The sequence below is a fragment of the Sparus aurata genome, chromosome 19 (assembly GCF_900880675.1).
Source record: "Sparus aurata chromosome 19, fSpaAur1.1, whole genome shotgun sequence".
Classification (NCBI taxonomy): domain Eukaryota; kingdom Metazoa; phylum Chordata; class Actinopteri; order Spariformes; family Sparidae; genus Sparus; species Sparus aurata.
In genome coordinates, this window is record NC_044205.1 from 26,911,359 (window position 1) to 26,924,057 (window position 12,699).

The window sequence follows — 12,699 nt, forward strand, 5'->3', positions numbered from 1 at the left end:
CCAGAGGTGATTGTGGAGGCCAGGGCTAGCAGGTGAACATGCTAACTTCAGTAGACATCTCTGGAACACAGTACATAAATGTCTTCTGACATAACGTCAACACTGTTGTCTCGTCACATCACAAATTCTGTCCATATCTTACAAATCGCTCCTTCAAATCTGATTAAAACACTCCAGTAAGTATCTTTGTATTGGACCTACCGTCTGACTCCAGTGGTGGTGGCCACAACATGTCAGATCCAAACTCGCAGGATCGTCGCAGAGATCCTCCATTCTCTGCAACACTCAGAGCTCCCTTCCTCTTCAGAGACAGGTGGCCGATTCCTGCATGTGGACATACAGCACAGGTGTATTATACGAAGGTTTGCACACTGATGACGCTGGTAGACGAGGGTGAGGAGGGGTGTCTAAGACCGCTAAATGCCTCTAAATCCAACACAATGGACCTTTTAACCATATCTATTAAAGTACACAGGTCTTTCTCAGTTGGAACCAGTAAAGTCTCACCGTGGTGGGACTGCGACAGGTGGCTCTGCTGGTGGTGCGACTGGCCCAGGTGCGTGTGCGCCAGGTGCGTGTGCGCCAGGTGCGAGATGTGCGTGTGCGCCAGCGAGTCGGCCAGCCGCCCAGCGTTGCCGCTGCCTCCGCTCTGGGTGGACGAGGACGAGGAGGAGGTGGAGCCTAGGTGGGCGGGGCCTAGGTGGGAAGGGCGGCTCATCCAGTGCTCCATGCCCGACATGTCGTCACCTGGCCCCGCCTCATCCTCTGAGCCCGACGACGAGTCTGAGCACAGGGGGGACAGGCCTAGTGAGAGTCAGTAACCACCGTTATTGGTCAACAGAAAATAAACAACATTAACACAACATACGCACAGTAAGCAGCACTTGTGTCAGTCTTACTCCTCACCTGTGAAACCAGAGGTTCACAAATGCTGTAGTCACAACTCAAAAACAGAGCTGTAGTAAAAGTTACTCAGTTAATGTGAATAATGGTTTTGGCACTTTATAGTCAGAAACAGAGAATAAAAAAGTGTACTGTGTTTTGAAAGAGTCTTAGTAAAGAAAATAGGATCCACAAAATATCCACTTCAGATGGGGTTTGGTTTTATGTACGGTTTGAGATTTCAACTTAAAAACTGTTTTTTCAAACCCATTTGTGATCTCAGAACTGGACGAGCTGTATGGAGCCACTTTATGTTTCTCTGGTTGTTTTTTTCACGTTTTAAATCAAGTCTCCAGCCATTTCAGGTGTTTTGGTGAATGCTGCAACTCTGTTTTGCAGCTCCAGAAATGTTTTGTTTGCATGGGGATGAGAGGAGATGATGACTGAGTTTTAATTTGGGGGTGACTGTTCCTTTAATACAAGTGGTTAAGGATGGATATCTTCACATGGGTGTCATATTTAGGTGTCCACATACTTTTGGTGCCATGTGGTGTCAGTAAGTGTAGCGCAGGTCTGGGTCATAAAGGACAATAATCCCAACAGAGATTTAAGATGATATCCAATCAGCCAACACGACTCGAGCTTCGACATGTGAGCCCTTTAATGATGAACAGATCTGAGCCGGGGTTTTTAAAGTCGATTGCTTGACCATTGTTTTGCTGAACAGAGACAAAGTCAGGCAGCAGACCATGATTCAACACTTTTCACCACTCAAGTTTCATGACGTCTCAGAGGCAGAGCAGACTGCCGACTCTCAGGCTCAAAGACCCAAAATGTCAATAATTAGTCAGCGCATGTCGAGCGGCCGCAAGAACCAATTTAGTTAAAACTGGCTTCAGGCTGCACTTCAGAAAAGAACCACCGAGACTGGATTCAGTTGTTTAAATTAGAGTTAATCCTCTGAACACAGAGGGGCAGGCACAGGGAGGCCCAGTTAACATACATGTGAACAGAAATCTTAAATTTAAGTAACACAGAGGGCAGAAGGCAGATTTCTGTGCTGTCAGAATGGTGTGAAATGGTGCGTTCGTGAGGAACGTGGCGCTCTGGAGAGACGTCGCATCCACTCAAGAATATTCTCAAAGGTTAAAAAGCAAATCACCGGTGAGCAAAGTTATTACATTTCCTTCATTGAAATTCAATCAGCACCCAAATTATGTTTTCAACTCTGATTATGTTCAATCTAATGAGCTCATATTTGAGGTAAAGGTCAACTTCCCCATCCCATTTCATCTGACTTCCTGTGGTTACACAGAGCACAGAAACATTTCAAAGGAGCTAATAATCAGTGTTTTTCCTATTTTTCATGACGGGCTACATTTACAGTAGATGACTGACTCCAACATTACAGCTGTCTGAGGTTTGTTGTTACTGTAAGTCTGTCATACCTCTGGAAATGTGCCTGTTTGCAGTTTTTGGTGAAATGAGTGTGTTTCTCTGTCAGAATAAAAAAAGCGCCTGAGAAGCAGAGACGGAGCATTACAAGATAATCCCGTCTGGGCGCTGGGCAGCTTCACTCGGGTCACATTTTAGGCTTAGTACTGTACAACCCAGCTCAGCTCAGATAACCAGTGTGTACGAATGAGTGTGTGTGTGTGTGTGCCTTTTATACTTTCAAAGATATATTCAATGATCACAAAATTCAAATTCAAAAGATAATGTGCACTGTACATTACCAGCCTACTTTCTTAAACATTCAAAGTTAAAGATAAATGTACTTTTCAAAAGGACAAGAGCCTCAAAATGTTAATGTCAAGCCTCTTCAACTCAACAGCAAACTAACTGATTTCAAAAACATGGTTATATGTTTGCAGAGAGTTGCGGAGGAGTGCAGGTGTGTGTTTTGGTGTGCGTCTCGTCACCTGGTGGCGTGTACGCATCCATGGAGGTCTGCACCACCAGTGAACGCCTCTTGGAAGGCATCGGCACGGCCACCTTCCTCTCCACATGTCGCGCCAACACGGCCTGCACCGCCTCGGTGTGGACGTCTGACCGACACAGAGAGGGATTCATTCACACAAAGGCAGAGGAGGAAACGTACCTGACTGAGTGAGAGCTGCAACGATTGGTCGATGGACTACTCTGAGGGCTCTGGACTGTGTTGCGAAGGTAAAATCTGAAGCTAGCATGTTAACCAGCTACTTGTCATTGTCAACACTAATTGGTTCTGTGAACTCCCTAGATAGCGGCTACAGTTAGCAGCAGTTAGCGACATGCTGCTCCTAACTGTTCTGAATTTGACAGGTGGTCAACTCTTACATCTTGCACCTTTAACAATAACATTCGTCAACAAAAACACATCTCAGGTTGTAAAAAACACCTATGTGACTCTGAAGGAGAAAATAATCCTGATGTGTAATATCACAGTTTTTTACAAACTGAGTAAATTAAGTTTGAAAAAGTCATAATAAATAGACTGAATTCTTTGCATTGTGGATCCATGTGATACTTATTCGCTTGGACACGCCTTAAAATGACGAACACATCCTGTCAGCCACAGTAATTCAGTGACAAAATAACTAGTATAATAAAAAAACAGCTTCACATGATTGATAAATGAGGATTCTTTTCAGCAGTGATGCAGCTGCCTCTGGCTGTTGTGCAGGTGAAGCTGCAGGTGAAGCTGCAGGTGAAGCTGCAGGTGTAGTTGAAGGCGTAGCTTCTGTACCTGATCGGTAACGTTCGTCTCTGGTGCCGGAGGTCCGCCGCCGGTGGAAACGGGCAGCGGAGGGAGGGCCGAGAGGAGCCCGGTGAGACATGGGCCCTTCCATACCTACAGAGGCAAGCAGACGAGCAGGCGGACGGACACACACATATATCCACAGACACACACACACACACACACACAGACACACATATGCACACACGTTTCACAAAAGCAATAAATATAGCGCCGAAAAAAAGGGAAAACAAACATGGAGATGATTTGATTCGGCAGAAAAATCATATTTTTCTGACTTCATAAAACAAAATAATTGAAAAAAACAAACAAAAAAAAGCAAAAAATAAAATCATAATAATGTGGTAGTTGTGTTGTTGCTCTCGGACAGAAGATCCCTCAGTGTCCCATAAGTAGTGACCCATAAAACTACATCCCTGTGGAAAATGATATAGAGGAGCCCAGGTTGTGTGACGGATGTTTGTGTGTTTTAGTCGCACTGAGGCCTATGGGGGCTTGTGTGAGTGTGTGTGTGTGTGAGAGAGAGAGAGAGAGAGAGTGTGTGTGTGTGTGGAGGCAGTGAGCGGCTGTTCAGATTCAGATACAGAGGAGCAGGCCCAAGCTGAGCTCTGGGGAGTCTTAACCTACATTCACTAATGGCGGCGGCTGAAGACTGAATCGATGGAGCAGAGTATCATCGCAACTGTATTTGTCATGAAACCAGATCGATACGGTGGTGGTGGAGAGGGAATAGTTTAGCTGAGGGTGGAGGAGAGGGGCGGGGCTGTGTGTGAGGAGGTCAGAGGTTGCTAAATTACCTCCAGCATGTGGAACATATGCCCTGATCAGCTTGTGCCTCTTCTTCTCATAACCCTTCTGAGTGATGTCCCCTGCAAACAAATAAGAGATAGATAGAGAGTGAGAGAGCCAGTGACGGCGGTGTGGGCTGCTTTTATTAATTTAGCCATTCAATTATTTAGAGAAACATCTTTTCTTGTTGCTTGAAGCTCGGTGCTGATGTGAGCACGTCGCCCTCAGTTTGGAATCAGGTGTCACCCAACCTCTTCTGCCTCTCCCAGACTTTTAATGTCTCTGTCTAGACTGTTAAAGATAAGAAATGTGAAACATAACTGAAACAACATAAAAAAATGGTGTGATGAATAATGATGGAAATGAGGATAGAAAGATAAAAGAATCGTGTGGGACTTTGCACAGATGGTCAGCCTCCACCAGCAGACTCTCCCGTGTGTGTAGAGCCTCTCCAGGTCGTATGATCCTTTATTTTACTCTTCAACTCGTTTGAGACTCAACAGAAACGATGAGCAACAAGCTGAAACAAGCGCTCCAGTCCACAACGTGTCTAAGCTTTGTCTGATTTCTTATTTCAGGACACCAGAGAACTTAAACCAGAGACGTACATGTCCCGCCCCTTCCCTCCAGAACCAATCGTCTGCTTTATCACAGCCGCATCAGGAAACATGTCAGTCGTATTGATGCACTGACAAGCACACAGTTGAGATTCACAACAATTCCGTCTGATTGGATGCAGCTGCAGAGAGACTTCTTGTAGGAGGATGAGGAGGAGGATGTCACGGTAAGGCTGCATGCAGAACAAATCTGAACCTTAACCCCCGCCGACCAGTGTGACAAAATCACAAACTGCTCTGTGGATCTGCTGCTACCATGATGGTCCTACAAGTGATTGTCTGTCCACATCAGTGGTAGTAATCGTAAAAGCTACACTGCTCAGGATGTCCGGTGTGTTGATCTGATCTGCGACCATGATGCTAGTGCTCAGTAGGTTAAACAAGCCAGTCCTGCAGTGACCGCCAGCGTCGTGATTGGTCACCGTAACGTGGCGTTGGGTTGCGTTTCTCAAAAAAGCTGTGAGGTTTTTCAGTTTTTTTGCTGCAGCCAGTCACGTTTGTTTGTGCTGCGAAGTAAACTATTGATTAATTTTTAACAATCTTAACGGGCAGTTTGGTGTTAAGTTATCTTTGTTCAGCCGTTTGTGTTTGTGTTTAGTGGTACCGCGGTAACCATTGTTGCTAATGCTAATTCCTCAGTGCCCTCCAAACAAACCGTTCTTCCTCTGATCCCCGACGACCTTTCCAGGAAAAGACCAACCAGATACCAGAAGTCAACAATCATAAAAATGCATAATATTTCCTTTGTGTCTCTTCACAAACTGCCTGATAAAGAGGTGGAGTAACAGCCTCAGCACATGTTTTATATAAAGATTTGTAAGACTAATAATGTGACAACATCAGAGCTCAGTGGACAGACAGGCAGAGGTCAGTGTGGAGGGACGGCCGTGGAAAAGCTCATTACAATCCCTTGGGGCGGTTTTCGCTGCCTAGGCAACCATTGACACCCTCCTCCCCCCTCACAACCAGCGCCAGCACCTGTCAATCACAGCACCCCGGGGCCCTCGCAGCAGGGCTAATGTGAGCTAATACCTCCTCGTTTGTCCCCATTAAACTGCTGTTAAACTCTAATTATTGATTCTTATTTGATTGCTACAGTGATGTTTAACTCGCCAACAACAGGGAGCCAAATCAAATACAGTGAGAGAAGAAGTTCAGACAGGACAAGAGCTGACACACCTGCCTCAGACACCTCTCTGGGTGAATACATGGAAATACAAAGTACAAACTATCTTCTCAAAGTGGAACTAATCTCCCATAAATTCTTCTTGTTTTAGAAAGATTGAAGTTTCTCAACCCCACCCTACACGTCGCCATGGCTCAAAAACTGAAAACCATAAAAGGTACGGCCTGATCTGTAGGTGGAAAGTCTGCAGGTGAACTCCCTACCTGATGTGTTACAACTCACTTCAGTTAGCTTTTGTCTGGTGGCAGTCAGAAGGGTAATCAAGTCTCACATAACTGAGTCCCAAAGGTTTTGACCCATCAGTAAACCCTAAACATTTACGTTAACTTGAAAGTTAAATACGTCACTTTTTGGACAAGCAGTTGCAGCCTATGGGAAACTTCAAGATGTAAATTATGGCAGCAAGTGCGATGTTATTTTAGAGACATAATATGTAATATTTCTGCTTTAAAATGTTATAATATCGACTAGGCCTTACACATATTTCGTTGGGTTGCACATGTACATTAACCCATATGTTCGTACCAGAGGAATCCACAAGTTTCCTCAAGGAAAGGACGCAGGAGAGCGTCAGAGAGTGAGGAAGGAAGTCGGCGAAGGAGACGAAACATAACATGAAGACAACTTTATCTCATGTGTGGATATTGATGTGCGAGTCACGTCAGATATCTTCTCAACAACGCTACATACGTCTTTTGTTTTAAGGCGAGAAAATAAAAGCTAACTTTTACCAAATATCTACCAGCTTTCCTCAGAAATCCTGACACACCAGTTGTAGCTGTTGCTAGTGTTCTGCTTTGTTTCCAGCTGTTGTTTCATCTGAGATAAGTGAAATTATCACACCTGAGCAGTGACTCCGTTACTTCATTTGCAAAAGGGTGAACTGAGCTGTTTGCACACAGATTGTGTTTTTGGGTTGTGTAGCTGGAGGACACAGTTGCAGCTGTGCATCTACGCGCACAAACAAATTATGGCTGCAAACAAATATTGACAACTTGCTGCTGCAACATTCTAGATCCAGTTTCAGAAGACGGGTCGTTTCTTACAGAGAGAGAATCATGAACACAATGTAGCTTGAGAGGTCTCTGGACTCCAAATCAGGTTCTGGTACAGATTCAGTTTTCTGCAGCTCGATACCAGAACGGACAGAACAGAGCAGGCAGGTCTGCTGCAGAGCTGTCATGTTTGTGAAGCACAAATCTTTCGTTGAGAGGGGAGGGAATGACAGAAAAGCAGACGTAAGGAGTGAGAAGAACAAGTGATAGATAGATAGATAGATAGATAGATAGATAGATAGATAGATAGATAGATAGATAGATAGATAGATAGATAGATAGATAGATAGATATGATTTTTTTAAATGGAACTATAGACGGAGAACGACAAGAGTCTACATTTCACAATCTGACCATGGAGTACGGCCAGAACATCTGGGTCCAATCTGCTCATCTGTGCCGCTCCGTGTGTGTGTGTGTGTGTGTGTGTGTGTGTGTGTGTGTGTGTGTGTGTGTGTGTGAGGCCTTTTCTCAGATCAACCGCAGCATAACAACATTCCTGCTTCTTCTTCTTCTCTCTCTCTCTCTCTCTCTCTCTCTCCGTCTCTCAAACACACACACACACGGTCCACGGGGAGACGCCATCTTCCACTTGCAGCGCAGCAGAGCAGGGAGGGAGTTGCCTAGCAACGGTTCTCCCGCAGAAGGCCCGAGACGGCCATCTTGGATTTGGAGCGTCAGATGTGAGAAGTGGGCTAATGATACCTGCCTGGGTGAGTGCATATGTTTGTGTCTGCAGTGTGTGTGTGAGTGTGTGTGACGGCAGTCTGTATTGGCAGCCTAATTACTTTCCTCCGTCTCCTCGCTCCCTCTCCTCGCCGCTCGCTGACACTCGGCTGTTTTAATGGCACGCAGCTGAGAGAGAATCGATAGCGGCCGACTGCAGATTGGAGTTTTTCCGCCCGCTGAGATCGTGCAGCTGAAAGGTCTGCTTACAAAAAAAAAACTCTCTGAAAACTCATTCAGGCGGTTCACCACTAACCTGCGACGTCGTCTGCAGTAAACACATCACCTCTCATTGATTTTTCTCATTTGCTCCTCTGTCTGCTTTACCTTGAAGTACGATTCAAGAAAAACTCTGATCTGTAAAAACTCGCTTTCTCCTACAAGTTAATGTCGTCACATGTGCAACTGTCCAAAGCCTGGAGAGATTCATCACTGAAGTTTAAGGAAACAAGAACATGTTAACGTCTCAACGAAGCTGAAACTTGTGAATTGTTTCTGACATTTTGTCTAAAAAATAGAGTAAGAATACATTTACGAGGGGTTGACCAATGTTTTTTTTTAAACATACCCATTATGAGTAATCCAGGAGAAGTTAACTGACAACTGGAACATATATATTTACAGGAAAAGTCAAAGATCAAGAGGAACCAGTGATGCAGTGTGACCAACTATAATTTCCACTTTCTGACACTTTATTCATTTGATAGCAATAAATGTCAACACGTTTAATTCAGCAAGCACATTCAGATGATTCAGTGCTGATCAGCTGTTAACTGTGACATCAGATATTGCTGTGGACCACTAACAGAGAAAGGACGCTGCATCACAGACAAAGTACTGCATTTTTTTAAAATTGTATTTTATTTTATCAGCAATCAGACACAAAACTGAATAACAGTCTGCCAGAGCGACAGTCAGTCTCCCCTGATGTTTTCTGTCTTATGGTTTGTGACATCATTGAAACCGATCACGAGGATTATTAGTTACTCCACACATGAAGAGTTGTTCTGTTTCCCACTTCAACAGGAAACTGTTCACTGATGTTTACAGTAAAGTGACGTTCTACAAAGTGTTCAGAGGAGACAGGCACTGCAGACCGGACAGAGTCTTTGATCATTATGTATTATTAATCTGTGAGTTATTAAAGCTGCTCTCAGTCTTGTTTACTTTCTTTGAGCAGATGGTTTCTGATTTAAATCATAACTTTGCCTAATTTTGGGGTCTTTTGTCAAATGGAAAAACAGGGAAATGTAGAGACGCATGACTGCTTTGATGCTGATGCACATAGCATCCGATCTGATGATGATGGAGGGATTCTGGGATCAGATGTTTTCACTGGATGTCAACACATTTTCCTGCCTTGTCTACTTCTGCGTGTCCCCAAATCTCTCCAGTCTGTCTTGTTAGAATTTGAATTCTGGTCTATTTAACATTTACAGTTCATTTCCACGACATGTTTGTGCCTCTAACTCCTCTGGTGTTGGTAGAATCAACAGTTGCATCACTACTTTATTGCTATCAACTGTAAAGCTGCAACGACTAGTTATCAACTATTAGATTAATTGGCATCTATTTTCATGATTGATTGATTGATTAGCTTGTGTTGTCTTCTTATTCTTTGATATTGATCTGGCTGATTATCTGAACCAGCATTTAGTGTTTTTCTGATTATTAGTATCTGTGGTTTTTCTTTCAGATTGCAGATAAAATAAAATAGTTAAAAAATGTGCTACTTTGGCTCTGATACAACATCCTCTCACACAATGTCCCGCCCACAACACCATCTGATTTGTAACGTGCTAGTAGTGGACAGAAAGGAAATACTTGAGTAAAGTACTTCCAAATTACTATTAAATTGTACTTACGTTCTCCACTTTTGATTCCATATCAGTTATCAGTCTCTTTGGTTTCTAATGATCGGTATCAGTAACTAATGCTTTTATTGTTGAATATAACATGTTTATGTTTCTCAGAATGAGGCGTCAGAAAATGCAGCATTCTGTTACACAAATTCAAGCATCGTTTCAGCATTTGTACTAAATCTTCTGATATTTGCAGCCATAAAAAAATGTGTGGACGACTGAACTGATTGGACACTAACAGCAACTATCAATAGACAGTAGTATCCATCCATCCGCTGTTTGTTCCTGCTGTCTTATTCCTCAACATCCAGCTTTTATTTGATCTCTCCCTCTCTCTTCCTTATCACATCATCTCAAACAGACAGTCCACCCATAAAGCTACCATGGTAACCAAAACCACACACACACACACACACACACACACACACACACACGCAGGACAGAAGTATGCGTCATGTGTTGGGACCTTGGGCTGTACACACTCACATGCAGGGACCCGTGTGGTCCGTGGAGCGTCCGCTGGCTCAACAGCGTATGTGTCCACAGCAGAGCCACGGGCCACACACACACACACACACACACACACACACAGACAGACACACACACACACACACACACACACACAGAATAATACACAGTTGCAGTGGCAGCCAAGTGTCACGTCCACAGTGGCAGAAAAACAGAAAAGCGGGGCGTCCTGGTGGATCACTGGGTCAAGATACCACCAGTGGAAACACATCACGACATCCGGGACTCTACTTCTTCTACCAATCTATTAATTAAGGCTGCAACTGCCGATTACATTCATCAGTGTCAGTAGAGCCCAGCCGTCCTACATCACTTACAATCATGTTGAGCAAAGCTGAAAGTATAAATATAAATGAGACCAAAAACAGCAAATATTTGGCATTTTGGCTTCAGAAATGACTTTATCGACTGTCAAAATTGCTGATAACAATCAACTATTCCATCAGTAATAAGCTAAAAATATTGACAAACATGTCTATCTGGTTATTACAGCCTGAAATTGTCTTCTAAAGGGGCTCTGTGGAACTGCATTGTGTGTGAAGATGGTCATTAGTTTATGTGTAATCCAACGTTAGCTGCTGTTGCGCTCTGTTAGCAGACTCTATTTCTTAACCAATGTTAGCTGCTGTTTCTCTCCAACACCATCATTAAAGTAGGCAGTTTTCAACTTTATTGAGAAATGTATTCATTCATTAATTTGTAAAGTTGCATCAGTCACAGCCCAGCCCTGCTGATCCTGCCGTGTTTCTGTCAATCCCAGAAGCAACGTCACCTAATTTTAGCTCCAGGTGATGCAAACATACAAAGAAAGAATACATTTATTCCAACCTGAGAGAAACGATCAGATTAACTGTTTGCATATTTATTAGATACGAGGCCCAAATATCATGACAGACAAGGTGAGACTGCAGCTTTGTGGAGTTGCCCTGTCTAATTCACCCTTTCTTACGGCATAGGCGACATGCAGCTGCATTTACATCCCTTGGCTCGCAGTTTTCTCCCGCTTTAAACCCAAAATATTGTCAAATTGGTGAGCTGGCATTCTTAGAAACTCAGTCCCTAATGTCTGTTTGTTAAATTGCCCCCGTAAAAGTGCTACATCAGACCAATTAACCAGAAGCCAAATATAGATGCTGCGACAGCATGGCATGCATTTTCTTTTCAAAATAAAAGCCTCATGATGCCATAATAGCTGTTCGATGTTCAATACTGCTCAAAATTGTTCAATATTGAGTATCTGACCAGCCCTGCACATGTGCTACTCTCAACAGAGACGAGAAAGAAGCAAGGTGTGTCTAATGAACAGTATTAATGTCTTCTGGATGTTTCTGATGACGTGATGATCTTATGGTTTCACAGAGTATGTGTGTGTGTCATCGTGGCATAAATGTCATCCTATTCTAACTTGAACTAACACAGACGTGGTTTTGAGGCTTTTGTCAGGTGTTTATAAGTCTGTCTGTCTGTGTGTGGACAGATTCTGTCACCATCATATTGTCACAACTGTGCAGTCATCGCAGTAGAAAACTGCAGCTGAGTTACTTCTGCTCAGCCTCACTCGCATCACACGTCTAACAACAACTGTTTAATATTTCAACACACATGTTCTCAAGCAAGACTTCGAGTTGTTAAGGAGCCCTGAATTATAATCAACAAGAATGTAAAATCCTGATATTGATTTTCAGTCGATCAGAAAGTCTTTGAGCTTTCTTGCATTAACAGTCACATTACACAACACACCCACGGACCCAGCCCACACTTCTGCTCATTGTACTGTGGTGAAGCTCAACAGGCTTCTGATGGAGACAGACGTCATTTCCAACAAATGACTGACAACTGCTCTATTTTGATAACACACCAACGCACCCCTCACTGAGCTGTCACTGGTTTGCTTCTGGTTTTTAACAGGAAACACATGGCTTTTGTTCTGTCAAATTTAGCCTGTATTATTGACCATTAGGGCGGCTATCAGACCGTCATGCTCGCCTGGTGCCGACTGAAATGTGTCCGCAGCACGGAGAAAAACAAAACTTGTCAAGTACCAAATGTAGGCTTCGTATTCACAGTCTTGTTCAGATCAGATATAAAGCATCTAATTCAGGCAAAGACAGAATCTAACGTCTGATATATCTGCAATCTTTCGGTAAATGAAAAAAATGCTTTTTTAAATAGAGAAAAATGTTTCTATTTGTCAGATTGAGGGAAGACATCAGCACTCATCAGATATCGGCACTTATCAAAGTATTTATCGACTCTACGCTAAAGACCAGCAGCAGCTTCATGCTGAATTACAAACCTCAGTTTGATTAAAGGT

General features: G+C 43.5%; 1 protein-coding gene across 3 annotated transcripts in view; it reads right to left on the bottom strand.

Moving 5' to 3' along the window:
• The window catches only part of LOC115569585 (disco-interacting protein 2 homolog C-like), a 50,813-nt gene that overhangs the window by 31,756 nt on the left and 6,358 nt on the right, over window positions 1-12,699 (bottom strand). For 2 of the 3 annotated variants that reach the window (XM_030397568.1, XM_030397569.1), the window contains exons 2-6: window positions 4,420-4,491; window positions 3,611-3,715; window positions 2,805-2,930; window positions 508-804; window positions 202-324 (exon numbers count right to left, since the gene is read on the bottom strand). In XM_030397568.1, coding sequence (XP_030253428.1) covers window positions 202-324; window positions 508-804; window positions 2,805-2,930; window positions 3,611-3,715; window positions 4,420-4,491 — 723 coding nt within the window. The remainder of the gene's footprint in view (window positions 1-201; window positions 325-507; window positions 805-2,804; window positions 2,931-3,610; window positions 3,716-4,419; window positions 4,492-12,699) is intronic. The other variant, XM_030397570.1, reaches the window with a different exon arrangement.